The 15,810-nt window shown below is 36.8% G+C and overlaps 1 protein-coding gene across 1 annotated transcript in view; it reads right to left on the reverse strand.

Moving 5' to 3' along the window:
* LOC102956353 overlaps positions 1-15,810 on the reverse strand; it is a 50,320-nt gene that overhangs the window by 15,338 nt on the left and 19,172 nt on the right. Inside the window, exon 5 of the mRNA XM_007096859.3 lies at positions 3,257-3,587. Coding sequence (XP_007096921.2) covers positions 3,257-3,587 — 331 coding nt within the window. The remainder of the gene's footprint in view (positions 1-3,256; positions 3,588-15,810) is intronic.

Consider the following 15,810-nt stretch of genomic DNA (forward strand, 5'->3'; position numbering starts at 1 on the left):
ACCTGGGTGACTCAGTTGGTTAAGTGACTGACTCTTGATTTCAGCTCAGGTCCTCATCTCACAGTCATGAGATCAAGCCCTGCATTGAGCCCTGAGCCCTGATATTCTCTCTCTGCCCCACCAGCTCATGTGCACATGTGTCCTCTCTCTCTCTCTCTCTCTCTCTCTAAAAAAAAAAAAAAAAAAAAAAAAAGATTACAGTGGTTGGAAACCTATCAAATGTATTTCCAAAACCCATGAATACTCAAAATAAACTGACTCACTTACTTTTGGGACTCTTTAGGAGGTTGTAGGATGCCAACTAATTTCTTTGAAAACTAATATATAAAGGCAAAGAATTAAATAGATTATTGTCTTTCTATATGAACTGAATTTGAGAATAACCAAATAGTTTTGAAGCAAATTTCTTATTTATAGAAGTCCAACTAAGAAATGCAGAAGGAAGTGAGAGAATTTTTAAAAATCACTATATGTAGGGGCACCTGGGTGGCTCAGTCAGTTAAGCATCCGACTTTGGCCCAGGTCTTGATCTTGCCGTTCATGAGTTTGAGCCCCGTGTGGGGCTCTGTGCTGACAGCTCAGAGCCTGGAGCCTGCTTCGGAATCTCTCTCCCTCTCCCTCTCCCTCTCTCTCTCTCTCTCTCTCTCTCTCTCTCTACTTCCCTCTGCCCCTCCCCTGCTCATACTCTCTCTAAAATAAATAATAAAACAATTAAATTTTTAAAAATCACTGTATGTAATCTTTAATGAAATAACAGATCTCACCATCAATCATAAATGGATGTTATAAACTTTAGGTGTTTCTTGACCTTTTTTCCCCTTGTTTCCCCTAAAAAGGCTGAAAGAGCCTTTTTAGACACCTTTTTTTTCCCTAACCACTATTCAACTATAAAATTTTAATGCCATGGTTATACTGTATATGTGTTTATGTACTGTGTGGCTCCAAGGGCCACAAACCATTGCAATATCTTAAGAGTTTGCCCTGCTAAGAACCAAGTTTTATCCCCCGGGGGGGAGGAGGGTGGGTGGGTGGACAATACCTTCCTCTATTAATAGGTGAAAAAAGGAGAGCCTTATAAAAAGGTTAAGTGGACAGCCCTTGAACACTGATCAATATGGCATCACCAGAAGTGGGACACCAGACTTTAAAAGCCTCAGGATGTGATGTAATAGGAAGTACAAGGCACCAACTATGAATTATTTTTGTCTGAAAATGGGATTTAGGCAAAATATGATCTGGATTTGATCAAGTTTCTAGAACTAACTACTCATTTACAGAAATACGGGGCATAGGAGAACAAATTATATGACACCCTAAGGAAGCAATTAGCCAAAAGCAGAATGTAGAATATTCTATAAACCTAGTTTTTTTTAAAAAAGCAAATCAGTAATACCAATTAAAATAAAACAAAAGCAAAAAATAGAAGGGAAATTTACAGATTAAAGAAATTTAAGATGTTTGGCAACCTTATGCACTGTGTAGACCTTATCTGGATCATGATTTGAACAAACCAATTGTAAAAATCTATCTTTGAAAATACTGGGGAAACAAATATGTATGTATTGCATATATGATATTATGGAATTACTGTTAGTTTTTCAAGCTGGGGTAACATCACTGTGGTTATCTAAAAATATGTTTTTTGGTTATATATGTATACATATGGATAAAATTATACAATTTTTGAAATGCTACAGAAAAAAAGGAGGAAGGATGTAAGGCTATTTGCAAACGTTTTAAATTATAGGTGGGTATTGAGCACATTGGGTTTATATTACTTTCTATCCTGCTTGAAATTTTCCGTAATAAAGTTAAAATAAAAATCTTCAAATTTCCTCCGGAGGGCGTAGTTCTCTGTCATCAAAAATCTTAGAAATGGCTGATTTGCCATTGGGTGGAGAGAACAGGTGTAGTGTGGTTGGGAGTGGAGTTAGCCTAGTGAGCTCATCCCTGGAGCGCCATCATTTATGGGGATAGCTAATGCCTAAGGACAAGTCACTGAATGGCTGGTTCTTCCTTAAGATGTTGCAGAACGTACTGCAACATCTTGAAAAGTAAGAAACTTGAGGGGAGGAAGAAAATGGTAACTCATTTTAGGCAAGTCTTTTAGATGTGCAACATTCTTTTCCTTTCCTGTGTGGCTCTGTTAGAAAAAGTAGAAGGGACTAAACAATCATAGGCTACCAAGCCTTTCTCACAGCCAACAAAATATTTAGGATCATCTCCCACAACTTCAGGCCAGAGAAAGGGATTGATTTTCCCCACAGGGCTCTCAAAGTAGAATGGGGCATCCTATTATGGTGGTCTTCTCCCTTCCTAGGGCGCTTCAGGTGTAAATCCTCATTATACAGCTTCAAAATAGTCACGTTCTCAGCACAGTAAAGTGAGGAAACTGCAGCACCTGGAACCGCGCGATTCTCAACGGACTCTGTCCGTGTCATACGGGGGTAAAGTACACAGGTGCGAAGTATCCCTGGCCGCCAAAAGCATTAGAAGACGGCAGGCAAGCCCATCGCGCCGCCACAGAAAGGGACACACACATCCAGCACGGTGGAACGTTAAGGGTAACATATTCCCTATCCCGTCCTACCGGAACCAAAGATAAGGCGCAGAGTTTGCCAGCCGGGAGGGGCGCTAAGTGCACGCCCACATCACAGGGGCTGAGGGAAAAAGCTAATAGCACCACGCCTCTGCCGGTCTGAACCGAAGTGACGGTGCAGATATTGCCGGAGAAGAAGGTCACAGCTACTCCCCAGGCAAGGCCGACTTCCGTAAGGAATCAACCTGGAGCTCTATGACCTAATGGAAACGTAGTCCAGAGCCGGGATCGTCCCGATTCCTCACAGCACCGAGCCCCAGCTGGCATACCGGTATTCCCAGCACCATATGAGAACTTCTTTCTGGATGCTCCAAATTAAATGCAGCGTGCGGGTCCCAGTGAGACGGTCCACTCACCTGACCGCTGCAGACTGGATCCCTGCATCAAGACGTAACGGAATAAGTGTACGAAATGGCGCAGGGACGCGGTGGCCTCTGGGAAATGTAGTCAAAAATGTGACCACCCTCCCCCCACCCCCACCTCCCGCCGCTCGATCCAACAGAATGCAGAGGCACTGGCCACATTCTGCGGCCCGGAATCGGCCCGAGCCTTGAGTCTCCCTTGCTCGAATGGGGGAATCTCAGGCTACTACTACGTGTGTGCTGACCTATCTCATTGGACTCAAGTGGCTCCTCCAGAAAATCCCAAGAAGATTACCAGAGTTTGGGTCTTGTAGTGAAGCCTTCAGACAAATGTAGTCCAGGGCTGAAAAAGCTGCAGAAGGCCAGGAGGTAGGGTCCAGATTTCTCAGACAAGAGCTGTGGCTCAGACGCAGTAGCTGTGACCACCCGGGTTTCTGCTCAAGAGGCATCAGAGGTTTGACACACTTCACGGACATGTGTTTGTTATCCAAGTGTCTTCTGCAGGGGAAGAGACGTCTGTGGGGAATGTGCTGTGTATCAGATTGTGTTTTAGACTGTAAGAGGCATGTTAGTGGATATGCGTGTGATCCATTTGGGATTGTGAGAGTGTCTCGGGAACAGTGTGACTATAAGGGTGATGCCTGGGATTAATTAGACAATCTAAGTATTTTATGACTTACAAAATGCTTTTTCTTTGCATGGTTATGAATTTAGAATAGATTCCTATATAATTATAGAAATGTTAAATGAATGATACATTGTGAGTTCATCTGTAGCAGTGAATATGGGAAAAGAAGTGAATGCAGCACTGTGTATCTCAAAACTTCAGTTTTCTCACCTTTAAAATGAACCTTTATGTAAGTTTTTGGAGTACAGCTGCCCAATAGAACTTTCTGTAAAACTCAGTTCTATGTTTTGTATCTGCACTGTCCAGTATAGTAGCCACTAGCCACATATGACTATTCAAGCCCCTTAAGTGTGGTTAGTTTGACCAAGGAATGAATGTTTAATTTTGTTTAATTTTAATAAACTTAAATTTAAACAGTTACCAGTGGCTACCTAAATTGGAGAAACAAGAATTTCATCTGGCAAATAATTTGAAAAATGAGTTTTATATTGAAATGAAGAGAGATGGGAAAAAGTGTAATTTCAGCCTTAGTCTTTTTTTTTAGAGGAATAATTTACATAAAGTCTACAAATATTATATATACACCTCCATGATTTTTGTATACACAGGCAATCACCACACACAGATCAAGATAAAGAACATTGATTTCCAAAATGCCAGAATGTTCCCTTGTGCCCCATCCTGGTCAACTGTGACTCTACTTAGAAGGGACCATTATTTGGACTTCTCTAACACCACAGATTACTTTTGTGTATTCTTGAACTTCATTTGAATACAATCAATGTAATGATATGTGCCTGGCATGTTTTTGTCAACATTAAGACTCCGAGATGAGTCCTTTAGCCAGCAAATAAATATTTTTGGTTTTATGTGCCAGATGTTGTCTGTCACACCTACTCAACTCTGCTATTCTAGCATGAAAGCAACCATAGATAATATGTAAACAAATTAGTGTGGCTGTATTCCAAGAAAACTTTATTTATGGACGCTGAAATTTGGATTTCATATAATTTTTTACATATTGCAAAATACTACTCTTATTTTTTCAACCATTTAAAAATGTAAAACCTTTCTTAGGTCATTGGCCATACCAAAATAGGTGACGGGCCATATTTTGCCTGCAGGCTGCCATTGTCTAAATCTTGATACAATATATTCATTCTGTATTGATACACATTTGTGTGGGTTTCAGTTTTTTCTTTTCTTTCATTTTTTTTTTTTTAAGTTTATTTATTTATTTTTGAGAGAGAGAGAAAGCATGAATTGGGGAGGGGCAGAGAGAGAGGGAAAGAGAGAGAATGCCACGCAGGCTCTACACTGTTAGTGCAGGGCCTGATGCAGGGTTCAAACCCACAAACTGTGAGATCATGACCTGAGCTGAAGTCGGGCACTTAACTGACTGAGCCACCCAGGTGTCCCTCCAGTTTTTCTTACTAATAAATCTGTGGTCAATCTTACATATTTTGGGAGACATAGCATTCATTTCTATTAGGAATCCAAGAGTGGAATAGCTGGATCGTAAAGTAGATTTGTATGTACCTGTGGGGATACTGCCAAATCATTTTCCAAAGTTGTGTCAATTTACATTTCTATCAACAATGCAGAGGGTTCCAGTTGCTTCATATCCTTTTAGGCACCTGGTATTATCAGTCTTTTTAATTTTTACAATACTAGAAGGTGGATAGCGGTATCTCAGTGTGATTTTAATTTGCATTTCCCTGATGAATACTCACTTTAGCATCCTTTCATATACCAGTCACTTGGATAACTTCTATGTTGAGTTGTCTGTTTAACTTTTGACCATTTTATTAAAATGAGTTTGTGTTTTTTCTATTTATTCATAGGTATTTGTATATACTAGGATATGAGGTCTTTGTAGGACATTTGCATTATATCTTTTCCAGGCTATGGCTTGCCTTTTCACTCTAATAATGAAGTCTTTTGAAGAACAGCTGCTTTTAATTTAAATGAAGTTCAATTTATTAATATTTTATTTATAGCTGATGTCTCATTCTGTTTAAAAGCTTCTGCCTACCATAGGACCTGAAGATATTCTATTTTTCTTCTAGAGATCTTATTGTTTCACCTTTCACATTTATAGTTATGATTCATCTCAAATTAATTGTTTTGTTTCTTTCTTTTGAGCTGAGGATCAAGAGATTTTTCCCCCATACGTATAACCAGTTGCTCCATCACTATTTATTGAATTGCAGTGGTGCCTTTGTAATAAGTCAAGTGACTTTATATCTGTGAGCCTATTTCTGTACTATATTTCCTCATTGGTATATTTAGCTATCTTGCACTAATACCAAGCTGTCTTTAGAGTAAGTATTGAAATATCATGGTATACATTTTAAACTTTATTCTTTTTCATTATATTGGGCATTCTAGGTCCTATGCAATTCCATATATATTTCAAGAATCAGCTGGTTGATTTACACAAAGAAACCTGGAGGGACTTAACTGGCTTTCTTTGACCCTGTAAATGTAGGATGAATTGATATCTTAATACTAAGTCTTGCAATTCACAAATCTTAGCATATCTCTCTATTTCTTTGAGTCCTCATTAATTTATCTCAGCAACGTTTTATAATTTTCATTGGAAAGCATTTATGTCTTTATAAAAAACAGCTTTATTGAGATATAATTAACATACCATAAAATCCTCCCATTTGAAGTGTTCACTTCAGGGGCACATGGGTGGCTCAGTTGGTTGAGCATCTGACTCTTGATTTTGGCTCAAGTCATGAACTCATGGTTCGTGAATTTGAGCCCTGCAAATTGTTCACTTCAGTGGCTTTTAGTATATTTACAGTTATGCACCCAATTACCCCACAGTCAATGATTTTACATTTTCATCGCCTGAAAAAAGAATCCCACACCCCTTAGCAGTAATCCCAATTCCTGTCTCCTGTCCCCCAGTCACAGGCAACGATTTATCTTCTATCTGTATCTATAGAATTGCCTATTCAGGATAGTGCATATAAATGGAATCCTACAATATTTGTTTTTTTGTGACTGGCTTCTTTCACTTAACATAATTTTATCAAGATTTATCTTTGTTGTAGCATGTAACATTACTTTGTTACTCTTTATTGCTGAATACTCTTCTATTGTATGGATTTTCCACATACCTTGGGGGAAATCATTGTCTTAGTTAATTATGATGTTAGCTGTCGATTTTTCATAAATTCCCTTTACTAGAATGAGGAAGTTTTCCTCTATTCTGACTTTGTTGAGTGTTTTTATCATGAAAGGATAGTAGATATTGTTAAATTTTTTTTCTTTGTCAGACATCATGTGCTTTCTGTCCTTTATTCTATTGATTCATTACATTGATTTTTTGCATGCTACACCACCAACCTTGCATTCCTGGCATAAATCTCACTTGGTCCTGGTGTATAAATTATTTTTTTATTTTTACTAGATTCAATTTGTTAGTACTTTGTTGAGAATTTTTGTGCCTTTTTGTTATTTTCGTGTTTTCTTGCTATGAGAAATACTTTTGTTTTTTTATTTTACTGTTTAATTTAAGCTGGTATATAGAGACACAAATTATGTTTTTATATGTACTTAAATCCAGTGATCATGCTAAATTTGCTTATTTATTAAGAGTTTTAGAATTCTAGGGGTGCCTGGGTGGTTCATTTGGTTAAACTTCCGACTCTTGATTTCAGCTCAGGTCATGATCTCGAAGTTCTGTGGGATTGAGTCCCATGGCATAGCCTGCTTGGGATTCTCTCTCACCCTCTTTCTCTACCCCTCCCCTGCTCACATTTTCTCTCTCTCACTCAAAATAAACATTAAAAAAAAAGTCTTAGAATTCTTTTTTGGATTTTCTACATATAAATTATGTTATTGACAGATAACTGTTATATTTCTTCTTTTTCCAATCTTTATAGTTTTTCCTTTTTTCCTGTTTATTGCACTGGCTTGGGTCTCCAGTATGATAATAAATGCAAGTATCAAATGTAGATATCCTTGTTTTATTCCCTTGAGGAATCCATTAGGTTTGTTATCTGAGATTATTTAAAGATGTTCTTTATCAGATTGAGGCAATTTTCTTTCCTGCCACTTTTGTTGAGAATTGTTTTAATGGATGTTGAATTTTTTTAATGGATAGCCTGCACATTAGATGATCATAAGATTTTTCTCCTTTATTCTGTTAATGTGGTAAGTTACACTGATTATTTTTTGTATGTGAAACCATCTAGCATTCCTAGAATACTCATTTGGTCATGATTTATTATCTTCTTTATCATTCACTGAATTTGCCTAGCTATATTTTGTTTAGGGCTTTGCTTTTATGTTTTTCTTGTCCTGAAATTTCCAGGGTTAATATAAAGATGTTTTTGGCTTCATAGAGGAAATCGGGAAGTCATTCCCCTTTTTCTTTTCTTTGTAAGAATTTGTACATGACTGATATTTTCTGTTCCATCAAATATTTGGAAGAATTCACCAGTGAAAACATCCGGAACTGGAATTTTCCTTGTGGGAGATTTATAAATGAAGATTTATTTTTTTTAACAATTACTCAAATTTTATATTTTTTCTCATGTCATTTTTGCAAGTTGTATTTTTTAAGAAATGTTTTATTTCTTTGAAGATCAAATTTATTGGTGTAAAGTTGTCCATAATGCCTTCTTGTTTACCCTTTAATATCTATAAAATCTTTTTCCATACCTGATATTTGTGGGATTGTTTTCTTTTTTGGTCAGTCTTGCTATGGCTTATCAATTCTGTTGATCTTTCAAAGAACTAGCTTTTGGCTCAGTTTATTTTCTCTATTACAAGTTTGCTTTCTATTTTAGTGATGTCCATACATATCTTTATTTCTTCTTTCCTTTTACTTTCTTTTGGTTTAATTTGATATTCTTTCTTTTAGTTTCTTATGATGGAGGCTTACATTATTCATATTCAGTATTTGCTCCTTTCTAATATATGCATTTAGAGCTACAAACATGCCCTCAAATTACTGCTTTTACTGCATCCCAGTAAAAGCAAAAATCCCTTTTTGATTTTCACTATCAAAAAGTTCAAAATATCTTTTAAATTCCATTGTCATTATTTGATCCACTGCTTTTGTAGAGTTATGTTGCTTAAGTTTGGATAACTTGGGAAGTTTTCAATGTTTTGTTTTGTAATGGTTTTTGGTTTTTAGTTTAATTCCATTGTGGTCAGACACGAGACTATACATGATTTCAATCCTATGAAGTATATTAGATTTGCTATATGGCCCAGTGTATGGTTTATTTTGCCACACAGTCCACATTCACTTGAAAAGAATATATATTCCAGGGCACCTGGGTTGCTCAGTCAGTTGAGCATCAGACTCTTCATTCTGGCTCAGGTTATGATCCCAGGGTCATGGGATTGTGCCCCACATTGGGCTCCATGCTGAGCTTGGAGCCTGTTTGGAATTCTCTCTCTCTCTCTCTCTCTCTCTCTCTCTCTCTCTGTCTCTCTCTCTCCCTCCCTCTGCCCCTCTCCCCTGCGCACACGCACACACACACACACACACACACTCTCTCTCTCTCTCTCTCTCTCAAATTAAAAAAAAAGAGAGAGAATAAAATTTAGAATTAGTTTTTCTGTTGAATTGCTCCTTTTATCATTATGTTCCTATTTATTTTTAGAAATATCTATTTTCTCAAAGTCTATCAGCTATTAAAATAGCTACCCCAGCATTTTTTTGGTTAGCATTTGCATGTTGTTCCCTCCACCATCTTTTTACTTTCAACTGTTCTCTGTCATATGTAATGTATGTCTTGTAGATCTTTTTACATAAAATCTAGTCTGATAGTCTCAATTTTTTTTAGAGAGCCAACTTGCCAAAGCAGGGGAGAAGGAAGGGGTGAGAAAGAGAGAGAGAGACAGAAGAGAGAGAGAAAGGATCTCCAGCAGGCTCTACACTCAGCACAGAGCCTGATGTGGGGCTCAATTCCATGACCCTGGCTGGGATCATGACCTGAACCAAAATTAAGAGTCTGATGCTCAACCAGCTGAGCCACCCAGGCACCCTCGTAGTCTTTATCTTTTAATTGAAATACTTAGATCATTTTTATTTAAGATATTTACAGACATAGTTGGTGTGGTTAACTATAAAAACAGTCACAGTAATTTATGCCATTCTATATTCACTTCGTAATGTGACTTTGCTGCTCCTTCCATCCTCCATTAAACACAGCAAAATGAAGCAGTGTTTATTTCTCCATCTCCTGAATCTGGGCTTAACCACATGCTTTTGCTATTGGGACATCAATAAATGTGATATAAGCAGTGACTTGACCAATGGAATTTGCCCATTTTTGTGTGTGAATGGTGTGAATGAACCTGGTGTGAATGAATCTGTTGTAGCATGCTAGAATAGTCATCTAGTAAAGAACCAAGATACACTGGTAGCCAACTTGCCAACCACCGGTGAAACTATCCTAGACTAACCAGCCCCAGCCAAACTGCCTAGAGCTTCATGGATGTGTTAAACTGAGACTCTCCTTGCCATAGTTTTTTCTTTAAAAAATTTTTTTAAGACTTTATTATGGAGCAGCTTTAGGTTTACAACAAAATTGAGAGGAAGGTACAAAGATTTCCCATTTACCCCCTGCCTGACACATATGTAGTTTCCTCCATTATCAATATCCCTGGGGAACCTGGGTGGCTCAGGTTCCCCTTTTCCAGATTTCCCTTTTCCAGAATATCATATACTCAGAATCAGACCATCTGTAACCTTTTCCAAGATTGATTTCTTTTACTTAGTAATATGAACTTAAATTTCCTTCATGTCTTTTTTTTTTCACGTTTATTTGTTTTGATAGAGCACATGCCCAAGTGAGTGGGGGAGGGGCATAGGGAGAATCCCAAGCAAGCTCCATGCTGGTAGCTCGGAGCCCAACATGGGGCTCCATCTCACAAACTGCAAGTTCATGACCTGAGCCAAAATCAAGAGTTGGATGCTTAACCAACTGAGTCACCCAGACACCTCTCCTTCATGTCTTTTGGTGGCTTGGTAGCTCATTTCTTTTTAGCACTGAGTAACTATCCCCAGGAGGTACCATAGTTTATCCATTCACCTACTGAAGATCATCTTGCTTTCTTCTGAGTTATGGCAATTAAGAATAAAGCTGCTATAAATATAAACATCAGTGTGCAGGTTTTTATGCAGACATAAGTTTACAACTATTATGGCTAAATACAAAGGAATTCCATTGCTGGACTATATGGTAAGAGTATATTTAGTTTTGTAAGAAACCATCAAACTATCTTCCAAGGTGTCTTTGCCATCATTTCTTAACTGTAAAATAAGATTACCCACTTCATAACATTATTAGGAGTGGGGGATAAGGTAATAGTGTCAATTCCTTACACCAGCCCCTGGCACATACTAAAAGCTCAGAAAATTTTACCTGTTATTATGATGTGGTAATTCTTAGCCAGTCCCCCTCAGGTTTCTGTAGATCGACAACGACAATGTAAACTTAAATTTATTGGCACTTGTAGGTAAGAAAATGAAGCAAATGCTAAAGTCATATAGAATACCATTTAACTCTATGCCATTTGCCTTCATTTGTGGACTTCCAGGAAACAATTGATTCATTAATTTTCCCCCTCACCTTTATTGAGATATGTTTGACATATAACATTGTATAAGTTTATGATGTACAATGTAAAGATTTGGTATATGTAAATATTGTGAAATTATTACTACATAAGGATAGTCATTACCCTTAACACATCATGACCTCACATTACCACATCACCTAACACACATTAACAGATAATTATCTCACAATTAGCTCTTTATGTGTATTCATGTGTGAAAGAACATTTAAGATCTACTCTCTTAGCAACTTTCAAGTATACAAGTATATGGTTGACTCTAGTCACCAAGCTGGACAGAAGATCCCTAGAGCTTATTCATCTTCTAACTGGAAGTTTGTACCCTTTAACCAACATTTCCCCATTTTCTCAATATCCTAGACCCTGGCAGACACTAATCTACTCTTTGTTTCAGTGAGTTCAGTTTTTTAAGGCCCCACACATAAGTGAGAAGATACAATATTTGTCTTTATCTGATTTATTTCACTTAGAATAATACCCTCAAAGTTCATTCATGTTGTCTCAAATGACAGGATTTCCTTCCTTTTTATAGCTGAGTAACATTCCATTGCGTGTGTGTGTGTGTGTGTGTGTGCGCGCGCGCGCACATCTATATCTTTATATACACTAAATGTGTTATATATATACATATGATAACATGTACATATGTTAGGTACATGTATATATAACATTTTCTTTATCCACGTGTTGGTAGGCAAACAGGTTTGTTGCCTTCCCTTGGCTATTGTGAATAATGTTGCAATGAACATAGAGGTACAGACATATCTTTGATATAGAGATATGAGAGAGTAATTTCATTTCCTTTAGACATATACCTAGATGTGGTATTGCTAGATCATATGATAGTTCTTAAGTTTTTGAGGAACCTCTATACAGTTTTCCATAATGGCTGTACCAATTTATATTCCCACCAACAGTGTGCAAGGGCTCCCTTTTCTCTGCATCCTGGACACCACTTGTTATCTCGTCTTCTTAAGGATAGCCATTCTAATAGATGTGAGGTGATATCTCCTTGTGCTTTTGATTTGCATTTCCCTGATGATTAGTGATGTCAAGCATCTTTTCATATAACTGTTGACCATTTGTATGTATTCTTTAGAAAAATGTCTATTCAAGTACTCTGCCCATTTTTAAATCTGATTGCTTTTTTTTTTCCTTGTGAGTTGTATGAGTTCCTTACACATTTGGGATATCAAATATATGGTTTGCAGCTATTTAGTTTGCAAATATTTTCCCCCATTCCAAAAAGGCTGCCTTTTCATTTTGTTGATTCCTTTTGCTGCACAGAAGCTTTTTAGTCTGATGTAGTCCCACTTGTTTACTTTTGCTATTGTTGCCTGTGCTTGTGGTGTCATATCCAAAATATCATTGCCAAGACCAGTTTTCCAGTGTTTTCCTCTAGAAGTTTTATGGCTTCAGGTTTTATATTTAAGTATTTAGTCCATTTCAACTTAATTTTTGTTAATGATTATGTTTTTTATTTACTTTTTTAATGTTAATGTTAATTTTTGTTTATGTTAATGATGTAAGATACAGGTCCAATTTCATTCTTTTACATTTGAATATCCGCTTTTCCCAGCACCATTTATTGATTATCCTTTCCTCATTGAGTATTCTTGACTCCTTTATCAAATATCAGCTGGATGAATATATGTGATTTTATCTCAGGGCTCTCAGTTCTGTTCCATCAGTCTAGGTGTCTATTTTTATGCCAGTATCATATTGTTTTGCTTACTATAGCTTTGTAGTATAGTTTGAAACCAGGAAATGTGACATCTCCATCTTTGTTCTTTCTCAAGATGGCATTTGGATATTCAGGGTCTTTTGTGGTTTCATAATTATTTTAGGATTGTTTTTTCTATTTCTGTGAGAAATGTCAGTGGAATTTTGATAGATATTGCATTGAATCTGTACATGGCTTTGGTAGTATGAACACTTTAACAATATTATTCTTCTGATCCATAAATACAGAATACCTTTCCATTAATTTGTGTCTTCTTCAATTTCTTTCATCAGTGTTTAATAGTTTTCAGTGTACAGATCTTTTACTTCCTTGGTGAAATTTATTCCTGAGTATTTTATTATTTTTTACGCTATTTTTTTTGTAATTTTTAAGTTTATTTATTTATTTTGAGAGACAGCAAGCAGGAGAGGGGCAGAGAGAGAGAGGGAGAGAGAGAGAGAGAGAGAGAAACCCAAGCAGAGTCTGCACTATCAAGTGAAGCCCAATGTGGGGCTTGAACTCACAAACCATGAAATCATGACCTGAGCCAAAATCAAGAGATGGATGCTTAACCAATGGAGCCACCCAGGCGCCCCTATGCTATTTTCAATGGGGTTGTTTTATTTCTTTTTTAGAGAGTTCAGTGTTAGTATATAGAAACATAATTGATTTTTGTATGTTGATTTTATATCCTGTTAAATTTACTCAACTTGTGTGTTAGTTCTAACAGTTTTATGGTGGCATCTTTAGGATTTTCTATATGTAAGGTCATGTCATTAACAAACAGAGACAGTTTTACTTTCTGATTAGGATGTACTTTATTTTTATTGTATTGTATTTTTTATTTTATTTTATTTATTGTATTGATGGGTCTGGCTAGAACTTCCAGTACTATATGAATAGGTGGTGAGCATGGATGGGCACTCTGTGTTGTTCTTGATCTTAGAGGGAAAACATTCAGCCTTTCAGTGTTAAATAGGATGTTAGCTGTGATTCTGTCAAATACGGCCTTTATTATTTTGATATGTATTTCTTTCATACCCAGTTGTTTTTAAGTTCTCAATATGAAAGGATGTTAAACTTTATCAAACACTTTTTCTTCATATAAGGTGATCATATTTTTAACCTTCATTCAATTAATGTGGTATAACACATTTATTGATTTGCAAGTTAATCCATTCTTTTTCTGTAATTTTTTAAAATGTTTATTTTTATATGAAATTTATTGCCAAATTGGTTTCCATACAACACACAGTGCTCATCCCAACACGTGCCCTCTTCAATGCCCATCACCCACTTTCCCCTCCCTCCCACCCCCCATCAACCCTCAGTTTATTCTCAGTTTTTAAGAGTCTCTTATGGTTTGGCTCCCTCCCTTTTTTTTCCCCTTCCCCATGGTCTTCTGTTAAGTTTCTCAGGATCCACATAAGAGTGAAAACATACGGTATCTGTCTTTCTCTGTATGACTTATTTCACTTAGCATAACACTTTCCAGTTCCATCCACGTTGCTACAAAAGGCCATATTTCATTCTTTCTCATTGCCAAATAGTATTCCATCGTATATACAAACCATAATTTCTTTATCCATTCATCAGTTGATGGACATTTAGGCTCATCCATTCTTGCATCCCAAGGAGAAATCCCACTTGATAGTGGTGTATGATCCTTTCAACATGCTGTTGAATTTCGTTTGTTAATATTTTGCTAAGAATATTTGCATCTATATTCATCAGGAATATTAGCCTATAGTTTTTGTATTAACTGTAGTATTTTAAAAATTTATCAAAAATACTTTTTAATGTTTATTTTTGAGAGAGAGAGAGGCAGATGGAGTGTGGGCGGGGAGGGGCAGAGAGAGAGAGAGAGGGAGACACAGAATCTGAAGCAGGTTCCAGGCTCTGAGTTGTCAGCACAGAGCCCTATACGGGGCTTGAACTCACAAATCACGAGATCATGACCTGAGCTGAAGTCAGACGCTTAACTGACTGAGCCACCTAGCCGCCCCTTAAATTTATTTAAAGTTAGTTAACATACAGTGTAGTATTGGTTTCAGGAGTAGAACCCAGTGATTCATCACTTCTCTATAACACCTAGGGCTCATCCCAACAAGTGCTCTCCTTAATGCTCATCACCTATTTAGCCCACCCTCCCACCTCAGCAAACCTGTTTGTTCTCTGTATTTAAGTCTCTTATGGTTTACTTCCCTCTCTCTTTTTACCTTTTTTCCCCTTCCCCTGTGTTCATCTGTTTTGTTTTTTAAATTCCACATGAGTGAAATCATATTTGTCTTTCTCTGACTTGTTTTGCTTAGCATAATACACTCTAGTTTCATCGTTGTTGCAACTGGCAAGATTTCATTCTTTTTTTAAAAAATGTTTAAATGTTTATTTATTTTTGAGAGGCAGTGAGAGGGACAGAGCGTGAGCTGGAGAGGGGCAGAGAGAGACAGAGACACAGAATCCAAAGCAGGCTCCAGGCTCTGAGCTATCAGCATTTAAAAAGGAACAAACTATTGATAGATGTGACAACTTAGATCTCAAAAACATTGAGTTCTGAAAGCCAGTCTCAAAAGGTCACATACTGTAGGATTCTATTTATGTAACTTCAACAAAAAATTATAGAGATCTAAAACAGATTAATGGTTTCCAGGGATTAGTGATGGTAGGTGACGTGCAGGTGTGATTATAAAGGGGCAGCATAAGAGATCTTTGTATTGGAATAGTTCTGTATCTTTAGTGCAGTAGTGATTACATGAATCTATACTTATACTCATGATGACATGTAACTACATATATGTCATATTAATGCCAAATTCTATGTTTTGATATTGTACTTTATGTAAGATGTGACCACTGATGGAAACTTGGTAAAATATACCAT

This window comes from Panthera tigris, chromosome E2 (assembly GCF_018350195.1).
Source record: "Panthera tigris isolate Pti1 chromosome E2, P.tigris_Pti1_mat1.1, whole genome shotgun sequence".
Lineage (NCBI taxonomy): Eukaryota > Metazoa > Chordata > Mammalia > Carnivora > Felidae > Panthera > Panthera tigris.